Genomic DNA, 16243 nt, shown 5'->3' with positions numbered 1-16243 from the left:
AGGCGAAGGGAGGGGGGGGGGGGCCGGGGGCCCGCCAGCCTGCCTCGGGCGGGGGGAAGCGGCGCGGCGCCGGTGCGGCTGCGCGCTCCTGGGTGTTGGGAGCGCACCCGGTTCTGTCCGGTACCGTTCGCCTCTGTAATCCGGTTTCTCTTGCTAAAGGTGAAATCTTGGTCGCTGTCCTGTTTAGAAATGTCACGAATTAAAAAAAAACCCGTATTGAACACAGGACTTTTGTTACTTACGTAATTTATTAATTGTATCAGTTGACATTTTTCTGAAGTTGTGACTCATCAGACATATTTTGGTGTCTCGTGCCAAGTTCATTACTGAGCTCTGCAGATAACACACTGTATTTTATTTCGCATTTTGGAATGCAAAACACACGTGTTCTTACTGAACGTGAGTACAAGAGAAGTTAAAGCCTCCCGCTAAGCAGCGTTGTACAGAAATCCTTCTTGTTAATCCTTGGCAACCCGGCAGTTTTGGTACCAGTGCCCCGATCTGAGCAAAAGGGACAGGCGTCACCAAACCACGCCCAGGCGCGCAACGGCGCAGCGGTGACCTCACGGGCTCCCGTACACTTGCACAGCGCGGGGCGCCTACGCTGTGCGTGGAAGCGAGAATTTTACGGTTTGTACGGTAACTTGCAGATAACCCTGAGCCGTAGCGTTGCTGATAGAGGTCTATTCCCATCAGGAAAAGGGAGTATTTTTCAAAGAAATTGGAAGAAGATTTTCACAGCGGTGTAAGTCTCGGAGAGCACCACGTACATAAGCACTTCGCAGTATGCTGTCGCGCATACCAGGGTCTCCTCGTTTTCACTGGGTGCAAGTACGAAATAAAGGGAAAAAAATTAATTTTAATACCTAACACAACACCTGCTACTGAAAAATAGTGAGGTTTTCCTAGACTTCATGCTGCAAACCTTTACACTTCTATTCGTAGGGCTTGTACCTGGCCTTCTTAACTTGGGAAACACCTGTTTCATGAACTCTTTGCTGCAAGGCCTATCCTCCTGTCCCTCTTTCATCAAGTGGCTGGAGGAATTTACAGCGCAGTACAAGACAGACCGGCAGCAGCCCACTGAGCATCGGTACTTGTCGCTTACTTTGCTGCAGCTCCTAAGAGGTACCGTAACATTTTCGTGTCGTGATAAACCAAGAAGAAAATATTTAGCATAAACGTTATCGTTCCTGGCCTCCTTTCCTAAAGAGAGGAAGGTGACGTGGTCTTGTGGTCTTCTCTTTTTAATTTCCCTCTGCTAACTTCCAACTCATTGGCCAAGTTCAACCGAATTTCACAGAGGGGGGTGGAGACCCAAAAGGCGTTAAGTAACTGTACCCAGCCTGAGCAACGCAGGGCCCAGCTGCATCTGCCCCCAGAGCTGTTTGTTTCCTGGCCAGCAGCTGAAAGGCTTCAGGTTTTGTTTGACGCGCCCGGCAATCGAGGAGCAGTGGGCAGCCAACCCAGCGTCGTGGCACGCGGCTCCGAAGAAGCCGTTTGCCAGCAGGTTGAACAAATCGAGGCAGAGAGCAACAGTGGTGCCGAAAATGCAGTTACGGCACCCATTGCCACAGGCTTTAACACATCTGCCGTTCACAGAGCATTAATGGTGAAAACAGTATGCATAGGGACTCAGTATAATTGAAGAAATGGGAAAAATATTATCCCAATTAGATGGACACTCAGAATTCTACATAAAAGAATATATTAGAAAATAATTTAAGCATTTTTTCCCAAGCTTACTGTTCTACCCAAAATATGAACTGTTAAATGAGATACTTTGTATGATGTTGGATACAAACGTTAGAGCCTCTAAGCCCAATTTGGTAACCCGTTTCAGACTTGCCCTTGTGCTAAATTCGTGTATCAGATACATCCTATTTAAGCGCTCAAAATGTTTAAGCAATTTCTTGGCTCTCCCTGGCTTTCCTCACAGGGCTTTGTTTTAAAGGAAATCCATTGGAAGTTTTCACGTCTCAGGATACCGTTCATACTAAAATTGTGCCAGTTAAGCATGTACATTTAACTGACGTAGGGATGACGGGGCATTAATCCTGGGGTTTCTGTGACATGTAAAGTACCCATTTTTACCCAATCCACTAGTAAAAATTTGTCCTTCCAAACAGTGTTTGTATTTATTCTCTATCAGCTAGCTGAGAAACCTTTAAATTTGCATATGTATTAGATGAGGAGAATGTATGCAGTCAGTTAGCCTGAGTCAGATGAGAATGGCAATTAATACATACTAGTTTGATTGTCGTTGTCCACCTGTCTCAATCAAGAATAACTGCTGTAGTTGATTATATCATGCTTAAGTAACAGAAAGTCTAAAATAAACAGATTTGCATTCTAACCATTCTTTGTGGCTCCCTCTGACATTTTTAAATGCAATGTCTCTAGCTTTATCCTGTCAGGAGGCAACAGAAGATGATGTCCTGGATGCAAGCTGCCTGTTAGAAGTTTTAAGGATGTACAGGTGGCAGATCTCATCATTTGAAGAGCAGGTGATCACAGAATTCAAGTTAGACTGCCCGATATACACCTCAGTGCTCAGATACGGAATAACAGAAAATTGAAGCTATGGTACTAATAGCCCCGAGTGTCAAATCTGAATCTTTGCTGTAGCGAAAAGTTTGCTTTAAAAAGTGAAGGAAAACGACCATGTGATCGATGACTGGCGTTTTCAGTTTGCTTACATATTCGTCATGGAAACCCTGGCTGCTTCAAAACCTCATACTTAATTACCATCAGATTTGGTACAATGGAGCCAGTAATACTAAAATAGAAGGGATACAGCCCTAAATTCGCTCTAGATAATGGGTCTATGCTAACGTGCCCCGCTGCTTCGAGGGACGGACTCTACTTCACTAACACTTCCAAATTTAGTTACATGTAACATACAAGATTTCTAACTCTTGTTTTTGGTATTTGCAGCCCCTAAGTAAGTGCAGCTGGACGATGAACTCAATCAGTTACCTCACTCATGAAATATGGTTCTATCTTTTATATTTCAGAGCCAAAGCAAACAGCAAAGATTTCAATTATGCTTTTACTGAGATCAAGGAAAGCAGGCATTTGTGCATTCGTTTTTCTTTTTTTTCTCCAAGTATTTTAGTCTCTTTTGAGTTTATATGGCCCAGAATATTTTTAATAATGTGTGCTGTTATGAAGTTCAGATTTATAGAAAAAGCTTTTTGGCAAAACGGCAGCAGATGCACAAATGATTGCTACTAACACATAAGGTGGGCTCTAAGCAGTAATTTTTCCTTTAATTTCCTACTGCAATGATGTAGTCATATGTGTACCAGTAAACCTGGCGCATGTTTTGATGTCTTTTGGTTTTACTTCCTCTGAGTCTTATGCCTCTGTTTAATAGGATGCTCATGAACTGTTTCATGTCCTTACCTCTTCATTAGAAGATGAACGAGATCGTCAGCCACGTGTGACACACTTGTTCGATGTGCATTCGCTGGAGGTGACTTCTTTACCAACGTTACTTCATTATCAGGAGAAGTTTCTGTAGCCTGCCTAGATTCCTAAGTGTGTCAAGTATAAAGTGTCTGTTTAGAAACTGAAGATATTTTCATTATGTTTCAAAGCTGTTCTTTAGTACTCTGATAGAAATGAATCAATAGGTCAGGCAATCTAAAGAATGAAAAATGTTTTTCCTAAGCAAATGTATTTCAGTTTACAGTGATCCCACTTTCATGAGGGCTTTTGCATTCCTAAGTCCGTTGAATGGAGGGATTGAAATACTAGCACAGAACAGTAGTCCATCTAAGCAGTTACTCTTATCTGTAAGAGTTGACACATGAAAGAGGTTTGAGAACTGCAAAATGGACATTTATGGAAGAGTCCATTTGGAGGTGAAATTTATCTTATCCTCCACTTTAGTGGTAAACTTAGTACAGATGGAAAGTTTCTACCTCTTTTTGTCTAAAATATATACAAAAGGTTTACAAAACCTGTTAAGCTTTTATTTCAGTACTCTGAGGCAGAGAATTCTGCAGATTAATTACTAATTTTATTGGAAGTGTTCATTTTGTCAGTTATGAATTTGTTGCATCCTAGGTTTTTTGGCCTTCCTCAAATATAAAGAGACACTAAAACTCCCATAATTGTTCTAATGTCAGAAAAGCATATCAGGGATGAAACAAGAACATATTTAATACTTAATGCTTTCTGAGGTGGGGTTAATGAAATCTTTTATCTTCCTCTGTAGCAGCCAGAAATAACCCAAAAGCAAATAAGCTGCAGAACAAGAGGTATGCTTTTTTCCATTCTGAAATATGAATATTCAGTCACAGCGTAGTCGCTTTTTTTTATTAAGGGGATAATATTAATTGATCTTTGTCTGTATTGGACTGAAATACATCTCTTCAGCTATAAAAAAACCCATTCATTATTTGTCAGTGGGACAGAACATGTTTTAGAGCAGTTATTTTTGTTACTGTGGGACAAAAATGTGGAATTATAGTGATGAACAGGGATGTATTGAAACTAAAAGGACAATTTCAACTTTGTGTTTCAGGGTCTCTTCCCCCTGTGTCAAATCACTGGAAATCTCAGCATCCTTTTCACGGAAGGCTGACCAGCAACATGGTTTGCAAACACTGTGAACACCAGGTACAAGAATATGTGTCTTGTAGTATGTATACGTGAAGAAGGATGCCCGACACTCGGAGCACATTCTGAAACCATCATCCCTTGTGTCTGACGTAGTTGGTTTAAGCTCCAAAGGTTTGCTGGACTGACAGCTTAGACTTACGGCACCGGTGATGAACAAAAATGTATCACTAAATATACTGAAGAAAATTAAGCGTGATCCACTTTGTGGGGATAACAGCTGCCTTTTCAGACAGAATAATAGCTGTCTTTCTTACTATATTTAGCATTCAGTACCACAGCTAGCATATACTGAAAATCTACTCACATGGGTAGCGTTTTAGGACTAGCTATTCATTCAGCACGCAGTATTGAGATTGCACATGCAAAGCCAAATTAAGCTGCAGTCCAGTTATCCAGAGTAAGGAGATGAAGTCTACCTGGATAAAGAAAAAATAAAGTAAGTAAATCTCATGTGTAGATCAAACTGTAAGAGTACGTTTAGTACTTTCACTTTTCAAAACCTTGCAAATAAATTTAAGTGAGCAGGGGCAGCTTCAGCAGAAAGATGCTAAGTAGCACCTTGTGTACCTAGTGTCCCTAGCACCGTGCTTGGGAAAGCGGGGTGGTTTTGACCCTATTCCACCAGACAATTGTCGACAGCGGAGGGCACGTGTTCATCTTCTGTGAGGTTGGGGTGGTTTTGGTTTTTTTTTGGACTGTCATAAATTTTAGCTCACTAGACATGTGAAATATTTTCTTGCAGAGTCCTGTGAGGTACGATACCTTTGACAGTCTCTCACTGAGTATTCCAGCAGCTGTGTGGGTAGGTATCCCCTACTGACGCATGATCCAGCCAGTCTGCCTATTGCCTTGTCGTCACAGCTTTATCTTCACTAGTGTCTTTTTAAGATGCTACAGCCTAAGTGTAAATGAGTAGCTACAGTTTATTTTCTTGCCTTTTTATAAATGATCCTGTTGTGCTAATACAGTACCTTATCACTAATGTGTTGGTGCAAATTACCTTAGTACAACAAGCATGACTTTGTTGACACCAATAGAGTTTTCTGCTTCTCTTGGTGGAGTATTTGGTCCTTTCTGTGTAATTTGAACAGACCAGATCGTATCCCGAAGGCTGTTTCTGGCAGTCTTGGAAGGTGACCTTCAGGTGCTCTGTCTCTCTGGTGATAGTACACACGTTACCCAGTACAGGCTTTTGGATCAAGTGATTTCAACTGGAAATTGTTTCCGTTTCTTTTTGGCTTTCTGAAAAACTTCAAATGACAAATTGTAGATTTCGGGGGCAAAATGTGCAGGACGTTTTTGAACTATAATGGTTTGTTACTTAACGTCTGCTAGCGATTCGTCTTTCCAGACAAGTAGGAACTACTTGCACTCATGGAAACTCTGACTTGTACCTACAGAATACACTCCTGGACAGCTAGGATTGGGATTTGGACACATCTTCTGCTATTTGTGTTTTATTTTATGCCATCATTGAAGATTATGCCCTTCATACTTGGCAGTATGTAGCACGGTCTACAAGGAAGGAGTGCCTAAATTCAATTAAATGCTATATTTCTCCTACGTAGAGGGTCAGAGTGCATCAAGTGACCCATGAAGTGCTGGAACTTTAGAGGCAAATAGTAACAGGGCCAGGAATCTGTAGTTTAAAACCCCACTAAAGGAGTCACACAGGGAGTCATAGCTATTCTTATCTACAGGCTGCAGTGTTTTCCATGTTTAATCCAGGCTAAGGAAGAATCCCCATAGTTGGTTACATTATCAGTGTTCTATACTCAAAGCCATTTAGTCAGTTTTCTCAAGCAATAAGTCTGCAATTCTGTAGTTTCTGTGGAAGAAATTATGAAAAATCCTTTCACAAAATTAAGTGGTATGCACCCTAAAATTACTGCAAATAATTTTGTTTTTTTTAAACTAAGGGTCGTCCTATGACGCTGGACCACTGCCTCCATCATTTCATCTCCTCTGAATCTGTAAAGGATGTTGTGTGTGACAACTGCACTAAAGTATGTCATTTTAATTCATAAAACCTTCTAGCTCAGTTTTAAGCCTGCTGACAGAATTATGGCTTCAGTTTTCTACTCTTTTTTTCGTGTCTTCAGGAAAGCCTCTAGCCTGCCTGGGATTTCTTATATTTAAAACGGAGTTCTTATCTCACAGAATACTTTGAAGCTTTATTTATTACTAATATTACAAAATTTACAAATACTTTATTCTGTAATTACCAGGTATTATTCAGATAATATTTGGGATAATTTTTGTGTTCTGGTATTTTAAACGGTATTTTACAGTTGCCTGTAATTTGGTGATAGCACAGAGCCAAAGTGGCCTGTTTGAAAACCAACAGAAATGGCATATGGCTACACATAAACCTGGAGACTGGGCTTGTTCTGTAAATGCTCCTTTCTGCTTGATTTTGGTTTAGAATTCTGATCCATTAGGATAGGCCAACAATTGTTAAGAAAGTTCCTAGAAATCTGTAGGTGTAATTAATGTACTGAGCATAGTTCTAGATAGACAATTGCTTTTGCCTGCCGTGTGCAGACCTGCACCATTACGTGTAATCTGATACAGCAGGTAATCACATGGCTTTATTTTTTTCCCTTTGATTTCAGATTCAGGCAGAAGGGATTCTGAATGGACAGAGCATAGAAAACCAGAGAACAACATTTGTTAAGCAATTAAAGTTAGGAAAGGTGAGGCAAGCTAACCCTCTAAATCTATTTTTAAATCCTGTTATACAGTAATTTCTTTCTTTGATCTCTTTGCTTGATGTCCACTTCCTGGTATTAGACTACGTTAATGTTTTACTTAAACACGTAAGCTCATTTGTCAAATATTTGTAGGCATTGAGGCCTCAATTCAGCAAAACATCAAACTCTATAGCTTAAAGAATGTGAGTATTCTACCGTTATTCATCAGAACACTTAAATGTGAGTTTGGCTCAGTGGCAGTTCATGCGTCTTGCATTAATTCTTGATTTCCTTGATAAGTGAAGCGATTCATATATACAATGTTTGTAGGATCTTTAGCCGTTGCACGTTTCAAAGAAATTAAAATGTTCTAAATACAGCTGGTTTAAACAAGTGAATATGGTGCTAAACATCAGGAGTGGTTTATATTAGAAGCTTTTATTATTTTTTTTCTCTGTAATCATATAATGCAGAGGACAATAGGGCACTGGTCTGTAATTAAGAGCCTCAGGTGCCATTAGTAATAGTATGTACTTATTGATAGAGGTTAACCCTGGCATGACATTGAATGTCAGATATTTATAACTACTTGATCTTTTTTTTCCCTGGTACTCTCACTGTGCAAAGCCGTTACTTACTGAGTATTAGCAAATGTCTTAAACAACTCGCTCCAACAAATTCCAATCCTCATTTCTACCTCACGGATCAACAAGCTAAATGAGATTGACAGGTGGGCTTTTTAGGAACACGCATGTATTTTTGTTGATTTTTCTTCCGTTTGGAGAAAACGATTAACATGAGTTATCCTACTGCCTAGTGAGTGAGCAGTAGTGGCATTAGCAGAATTCTCAAGAGAGTTGTGAGTTAGTATCATGTCTTAGGGATACTACTGCCAATAACCTTACACGCGGATACAGTAGCGCATAAGGGAACAGTTCAGTGATGTATTTCCGTATCTACTAGACTTACCAGTTCAGTTAGTACACTTTTAACTTGAATAGCTGTTTCTCTTCATTTAAAATGTATTTTGACTCTCCTTTTCTATGGAATATTGCTGAAGCTCCCTCAGTGTTTGTGTATCCATCTGCAAAGACTGAGCTGGTCAAACCAAGGCACTCCTCTGAAACGTCACGAACATGTACAGTTCAATGAGTTCCTGATCATGGACATCTACAAATATCACATTCCTGTTCATAAATCAAGCCAGAATGAACTGAATCAGAAAAACTCTGAAGAGACAACACCTGGCACAAAGGAAGGGATAACAGTAAAACCTTCAGGTACTTATTTTGAAAATAAAATCTATCAGGTATTTCTATGTTTCAGTGATAAAACATTCTAGCCTGCAGAACGAACATAAGAGCAGTGTCTTTATTTGGATCTATGCAAAGAGGACAGGTAGAAATCCCTTTCCCAGCAAGCATTAGGATACCCTGTTCTGAGTTTACAGGTCAGTTTTGATAATTTAATTTGATCCTACTAAATACTAAAAAAACTTAACAAACAAAAAAATTCCGGATAGCATAGAACTCGCATATTTTATGTCCAAAGGATGAAGGAATGTTGAACTCGCAAGTCCTAGGGATTATCTTGTTAGTGATCTCTTCTAAGGCTTCAGGACAAGCATAGAAAGAATGCTGGGAATGGTGAATTCTTAAAAAACGATCAGAAAACCTAGCGGTAGTAGGTCTGTCATTTAGGCAGCTCAATATTCTATTTAGTTGGGATTTCGTAAACATGGTCATTTTCATATTTGTGTCATGTAGAAATAATTACCGCTGTCTTTGGATATTATACTCCTCTGCATCTCTTAAGGGATTGTGATACGTAATGAATTAGAATAAGTAAAATACCTTCACATTCTGTGATGAAAGGTACGGCAGGAACAGAAGCACTGTTATTAGCAATACTAATAGTACCATTTAAGTTAAATTACTGAATGTCTACTTTCTCTTGCAGATGCAGAACCGCCATCTGGTACTAAGCCGCTCTTTATGAACGGTGCCTGCTCCTCTTCATTTTTAATGTCCTCAGGAACTTTTCCACTTGCTGCATTCCCTGAATGCAGGTAAGTTAGAGATTTGTACCCTATCTTGTAATTTCTGTCCCTTCAAATTATGTCTTCTTTTATTCTGTCTTTATTATGAGGCTGCATAGTCGCAGAATTTAACATCTATCCTAGCTCCTGTGCAGAAATTTTTTGCTTTTCTCGACTGATTTTTATTAGTTGTCTTTGGCTCCATTTCTCTCCTAGAAAAGGGAGTAAAGCATATTACAAGCAAAACTCAGAATCTCCTTTCTCTGGTTCATGGTGCAGTACATCATCCTTCTGAATAGCCATAATCTTATTCTTGCTGTTTTCTTCTACCCCTTCCTTTCATTTTTCCTCTTACTCTGATTTTAAAACTATTGCAAGAAATCCATAAATCTCTTACAGATTTTTTTCAAACATTATATTTAACAAGCTTGATTTAAGTTGCAGCTGCCATGATTCTCCTTAGTAGATCAGCGTTGATGCTTCTCCTGATAATCTTGTTTTCTTGGCCTTTGAGAACGTTCACTTATTTTCACGCTGGTGTCCAATGCAGTTAGTTCTATACCACTTCTTCTATCTGCCATTGCATATTTTCCCCGTGGGGAAGACAATTCCCACAATCACTGTATGAAATGAGAAGCCTGGAAGCATTTTGTGCCAAATGTTTGTTATGAAGACAGTTGTAGAGCAAGTCCTTGAAAGTGTGTCCATTGTTATCTGTGGGTTACCTGCTGCAATTTTACCTCTTTTCAGTTAAAAGCCCATTCTTCTAGAATAGCTTTTCTGTCCAATAGCAGTGCTTTAAGAACTAAATACTGGCACGTTGGTAGGTTTGATAGAAAACGCTGTTGCAAAATTCAATCAGTTACGCTGTACAAAATGTCGTAGCCCTCTGTAGCATAAACTTTTAAAATGAATAGTTTGGTTTTCTCGATAATAGAATAAGGCAGTACTGTAGTGAAGACTTGATATACAGAAAAGTAATTGCAAGGCAGTGTGTCTCTTCTGGACCCATCTATTTGCTCTAAAAAGAAATTGCAACTGAAGAAAAAGCAAGCTGGGCTACTTCTGGTATGTGTGCGATCCACAAGAGCTGCTGACCCTCTTCTTTTTCTCATTTGTCCTTCAGTTCCCCTGTATACCTTTACCGTCTGATGGCAGTCGTAGTTCATCATGGAGACATGCATTCTGGACACTTTGTGACTTACCGCCGCTCTCCACCTTCTCCTAAGAACCCAGTCTCTGTCAGCAGTCAGTGGCTATGGATTTCAGATGACACTGTTCGCAAAGCTAGTTTGCAGGAAGTCCTTTCTTCTAGTGCTTACTTGCTTTTTTATGAGCGTGTTCACTCGAGGGTACAGCACCAAAGCTTGGAGTTGAGGGCTGAAGAGTGATTAAGAGAGCAGAAGACGGACAAAAACTGACAAAATTCCTCTAATGAGATCTACGTTGCACCTCCTCTCTGTTATGCAAATAACCCACCACAGGCCCTTTAACTTTTCCCCTCCCTCTGTGGCAATGGCTGGCTCCTGCTGGGAGTTGTGTTTTGTACCAAGATTACGCTACCCAAAGTTGGTCTGCTAACGTTGTGCAGTCCAAAGTGTATCTGTATTAGAGAAGCATTTTCTGTTAGGTAGTAATTTTGTCAACATCACAGCTCTGAAACAGACATTACAGACAGACTTCCCGAGGCTGTATTCCATATTCTGACACGTACATAAATTTTCAAAGGGAGATGCTTAATCCTGTACATTTCACTGCAGAGGTTTCTGAACGGGGAGCCCCAGAAGCAGTTGATGGGAAGCTACTGTTACTGAAGGCAATGATTTAAGAAACAAAGTGCCTTGAGCTTATTTGAAGAGTAACATTACCATTGTCTGAGTCCACTGCATGTCAGTTGCGTTCTGATAAATGTCTCAAGATGATGGGATGAACTACTAACAGAATCAGATTTCTCTTGGTATCCCAGCTAATCAATAAAGCAAGGCATCTCTACATAACATGCACGATCCAAAAAAAGACTTCCCCGTTCACGTCATTTTCCTAATATTTTAGTTCTTTATACATCATAGAAGTACTTCTGCTGATTCAAACTGCAGTTTCCTTTTTCCAGGAGAAAAGATAATTTTTTTATCTGTTAAGAGCCGAGACCCTGATTTATTGCTCTGTATCTTTGGAATGTAGCTGAAATCAAGAGACAGAAGCATTTGCCAGCAATCAGTATTGTAATTTCATTCGTCACTATGAAACTGTTGAATACAGTTGCTTGTCGTATCGACTACAACTTTTAATGCTGTGATTTCAAGGCTACTGTAATTGGTGTTCTACACTTGCTCTTCCTATTTTAATGCTGAAAACCGCCATTTCTCATCAACCATTCAGATACATGCTGTCTGGCTTGCCACTGAGCTTTAGAGCTTGCTTGTACCGGTTGTGATTGTGAGCTGAGATGTATAGCAACCCAAGCATCCTCGTTAAGTTAGAGTATACACGATTGAGTCAGGACTGGTAGGCACTCGTCTTGTGAAGTCATACAGCAGTCTGAAAAGACTGGTGTCACTGCATTAGCTACGCAGATTGCCGTACAGATAGAAGTAAGGTGTACTTTGCTGCTCTAGATTGTGAGGTGTAAAAAAAAAAAAAAATCCCAAAGTGAGGGAGAAGCAGCAAAAATTATCCTTTTGACTGCTTTTAAATTACCAGGAATAAAGTATGTAGGCTATTTTTAGCTCTTTCCTATCCTTGTAAGCTTGGAGGAAAAAAAACACTAATTAATCAGACAAGCTTTTTTCAGTGTAAAACAGCAACTAAGTTTTCAAATGGTAACAACTGTCTTAATAGTTTTTTAGGGCAACTTTGGACCTCACATATTCCCATTGCTGCCCAAAACTCATAGGCATTCAGAGTTCCTTAACCGGAGGCTCAAAACCAGCCAAAATACGAGTGGTAATAGATATATATGAAAAACTATTTACACAACTCATTATTCCAGAGTATGGATCACAATTTCTGCTCCGAGTAATGCTCATAGTACCATAAAATAGTCTTTATAAATCCACTGATGTACTAGTTCCTGAGAAGCCTCGCCATCTGTGCTGGGCTAGCAGTAGCATGGTTTTAACCTTTCTATTTTAAGTTATGGAACAAGAAGAAAAACAAAAAACCTAGAAGGATGCAAAATGCCAAAAATGCCCTGGCCATTGAACTAAGACCTAACGGACTTGCAGAAGGTAAGAGAAGAAAGCCCTCCATTCTGGGCAGCACGGGTGTGCAGTAGGAGCTCTGTAAAGCAGTGCTGGGTGTCACCTAAAGAAAAACATCATGCAAAGCATCTAGCTCCAGCAGGTCTACTGTTTGTACCTCAGAACTTCAGAACATTTCCACTGCCAGCAGTGTATATTCTGCAGTACCTATTCTCAACAGGATCTGTTTAGAGTTTTTAACTCTCAATTTTTGTGAAGTTCGTCTGAACAGGTCACTTTGTTTAGAAAGCAGTAATGCTGGAGGTGGGTCAGAACATACGCACACAATAGACTAAGTCTTAAACTCATCAGCTTGTAACAGGGACATAAAGCCGCATATTACTGCAAGCTTGCATGTTCAATATATTTTTCTTTTCCTTTTGCATAAAGCTGCTTTCCAATAGGGGTCAGTTTGATTAGAATGAAAGCACAGTCGCTGTACGCCACTGATAAACTGCTCAGTTTCAGTCGGCTGCAGATTTACTCTGAAAGCTTCCTCAAGCGCTATAAAGATGAGGGTTGAATAGTCAGCATTTGTTCTAGCTTTCGTTGTTAGGAAGGAGTAGACCATCTTGGCTTAGCCCTCAGCACGAGGAAGGAAGCAACGTGTCAGCACCTCGGCCCTGGTCCTGAGCTGTGCTAGATACTCCCAGCCTTCTGTGAGCATCAAAGACCTCTGCAGGTGTCTGCCACCCAACCCTCATCTTCTGAAGTCACTGGGCTCTGTGCAGGCACGTGAGGCTCATCAAACGCCATTACTTGCTACTCACAAGCTTCCATGGTGGAGAAGGTGTTAATAAAATGTAAAAGGTTAAAAAAACATCAGATAAGACCTTCAAGATGACATCTCTGTGTTTGGATTATTCTTGTCTTATTTTGTGCTTTATTTAAAAATCTGTGATACTACAGTCAAACCACTGCACTGCTGTTTGAAGTTGCATTTTCACTTCAGGGTATTTTTGTAACTGTACAGTAGCAATAAAAGAACAAACTTATTAGAAAAAGTAGCTGTTCACTTGTGGTAATGTCTTGAAACAAAGACCAAATTATAAGCCAAACTGCATTTGGTATATCCAATAGACGCAGCACTTCCCATTCTCTGGATAAGAAGCATTCTTGCAGGAGCTCTTCCCGCTACATATAGCATTTTCTGGTACTGGCAGAGGGTGGGAAGTACCAACTCCAAATTGTCTAAACAGAGATTAATTCCATAGCTCTAATGGACCTACCGCTGAAGGATAGAGCCCGTCACTAATTCAGATGCTTGTAGCCTGGTTACACAGGGATCAGTTCACATTCTCGCTCAGTACTTACCATTGCTTGATTCCGCAAGACCTGTTGGTGACTTTGGACGGTCTTTCCTCATTTCAGCGGGATTCATTGTGAGCATGGAAGGTGATGGCTTTCAGGTAGTCAGAATGGAATCCCTAGGGATAATTAATTAGAAAAACACACACTCTCAAGTTACAGCCTTTCACGCTGCGTTGGCCATATAAATGGTCCAACCCAGTCTTTCCCCAAAAGGTCATCTTATGCTCCCTGGTTTCTGTACAGACAAAGGACCTAAGGAAGAAGGGGCCCTCTCCCTGTGCAGTAGCACCTCATGCTTCCTCCTGCCCCACCATGCTACTGACCGAAAGAACCCAGTCTCCCATGTCAGCAGAGGAGGTCGATCAGCAGAGGAATATAAGCAGACAAAAGTCATAGTGACTGTAAAACATGCAGCCAGCCATGTTGCACTCACTATATTCATATCTTAGCGCTCCCCTTTTTCATGTCAGTCTCATTTGTATTTTATTTAAAAAACCACAAACAAACCATAGCTTATTGACAGAGCATACAAGAAAGTATCACCTGTTGAAAAGTATCAGCCTCCAGGCTCACGCTAAATGATTACATCTTGTACTTTGCAGTATTTATAAATTATTTCACTGCTATCTGAAGGATATGAAGTATTTCGATCTTTTTGGAAAACTGGCTAGATTAAGATCAGTTGAGAACAAATTTCCTCCTGAGCAAAACAAGGGTATTACTCATTAGAAATATGTATCAGCAGGACTACAGCAACATTTCACGGCGAAAAAGTATTCTTGCCATTTAAGATCAGTAGTCGCAGCCTCTATTAGCAAGTCACCAAGTACGCTATCTCCTCTCCTGGTTTAATTTGTTCATCCGGTACCTTGGATGATAAAAGACAGTGTTTGAACGACAAATTGGCAGCTATGTTGAGGAAGAAAGCTATTTTCAGAGACAAAAGACCTGGTGTTTGATTGCTGAATATTTCACTTCTTGCCTATAGTTATCACTTTCCGAAACGTGAGGTTGATTCTTGGGGCGAGTACTCTCTTGCGGGTGGGCAGGCTGTGGTACCAATACACATTGGTGGGGTACTTCATCATCAGCAGGCTACCGTGGGCTAGCTGCAGTTTGATGGGCTTAATGTGGCGCGTTGCGTTTTTCCCTCTGGAATCACAGTGCCTGAAAACAAAGTCCCTGCAAGCTCCGAAGGACACAGACGCAATCGGACTGCGTGGAACCAGTTCCCTCTCGTCATCTCGATGTTCACCTATGTGGTCCCCACCATCTTTATATCTGTACACAGAATAGATCAGTTAGTTCTTCTACGAATCCAATTAAATGAATGTCAAACAACTCCTCAGTGATCTGTCAACAGTGTTGCACAAGCAATTTTTCATTTGAACAAGTTGCTTGATGCAACTGGAAATCAGACATACCTGTTAATAAGAACAAAATTAAAAGTATGTCCTGTGTCCAAAGTGATGCGGTCTCTGATACGGTTGAGAACTGGGATCCACGGCTTAGGAGCGAAGGTGACGCCCGAATAAGTGTATGTTAACTCAGGGTCTCCATAGGTTACCTGCTTCCTTGGGATGTCATGCCACTTGCCAAACACGTGCAATTTCGTCATTTCACCTGTTTAAACAAGAGATAAGAAGGATCAAAACCAACTCTATTACATCTGCAGTTCAGAGTTTCAACATTCTCCTTGATTTGGAGCTTCTGTGAATCTCCAGTGGGACAACAGAAATGAGGATGCATCATAAGCTGTCAGCCGTGTTCAAGTGTTTCTGTCCCAACAAAGTGCTTAACGCTCAAGTTTGACGCTGACTTACTATCCCCCTTGAATGGGATGAACGGGACTAGCACCCCCACCATATTCTGTTGTTGAATTAATGTGCCCGGGGATACGTCATGTACTACATCTACCAACAAACTCCTGTCACCCTTCCAGGACTACCCCGGTTCTTTGGAAACACTAAAACGTGAATGAAACTGCTTGCACATGCTTCAAGCTAAGCAAAACTAACCCTGCAGGATCAGACCTGTGCTTGCGCTTCACTTCGCAGGGCCTGACTTGGCAAACACCAGGCGCCTGCAGAAACCTCTCCACCGCCTGGCAGCTCTGCCCGGGCCATGGGAATCGTTCCGGGACTTGCCTTGGGCAGGCCGGGCAGGGAAACGCCTCACCGGGCAGGGGCACGGGGGGTGTGCGTGGCACCCGGAGCTGGACGCCGGGTCCCCCGACGGCCGTTACCTTCGAAGTACTGCACCTCCTCTTCCAGCTGCTGGAAAATCTCGTCAGCCTCGGCCTTGCCGAAGAGGAGCCGATAGTCACAGGT

General features: G+C 41.0%; 2 protein-coding genes across 2 annotated transcripts; one reads left to right on the top strand and one right to left on the bottom strand.

The window, feature by feature from the left end:
* The first annotated feature begins 914 nt into the window (after positions 1 to 914).
* Positions 915 to 13594, top strand: USP30 (ubiquitin specific peptidase 30). Its single transcript, XM_009334441.1, has 11 exons — positions 915 to 1128; positions 2404 to 2507; positions 3380 to 3478; positions 4226 to 4268; positions 4535 to 4629; positions 5375 to 5434; positions 6552 to 6638; positions 7248 to 7328; positions 8386 to 8605; positions 9285 to 9393; positions 10490 to 13594. The coding sequence occupies exons 1-11, from the start codon at positions 915 to 917 to the stop codon at positions 10752 to 10754; spliced, it is 1377 nt and encodes a 458-aa protein (XP_009332716.1). The 3' UTR covers positions 10755 to 13594.
* Positions 13595 to 14420: 826 nt separating this feature from the next.
* On the bottom strand, positions 14421 to 16240 carry ALKBH2 (alkB, alkylation repair homolog 2 (E. coli); the record flags this gene model as incomplete). Its single annotated transcript, XM_009334439.1, has 3 exons — positions 14421 to 15194; positions 15338 to 15536; positions 16159 to 16240. Coding segments are annotated over 3 exons (591 nt in total), but the record flags the coding sequence as incomplete, so codon positions are not given.
* Positions 16241 to 16243: the final 3 nt, after the last annotated feature.

This window comes from Pygoscelis adeliae, unplaced genomic scaffold (assembly GCF_000699105.1).
Source record: "Pygoscelis adeliae isolate BGI_AS28 unplaced genomic scaffold, ASM69910v1 Scaffold262, whole genome shotgun sequence".
NCBI lineage: Eukaryota > Metazoa > Chordata > Aves > Sphenisciformes > Spheniscidae > Pygoscelis > Pygoscelis adeliae.
The sequence above is the reverse complement of the archived record's forward strand: the minus strand, read 5'-3'. Positions and strand labels throughout refer to the sequence as shown.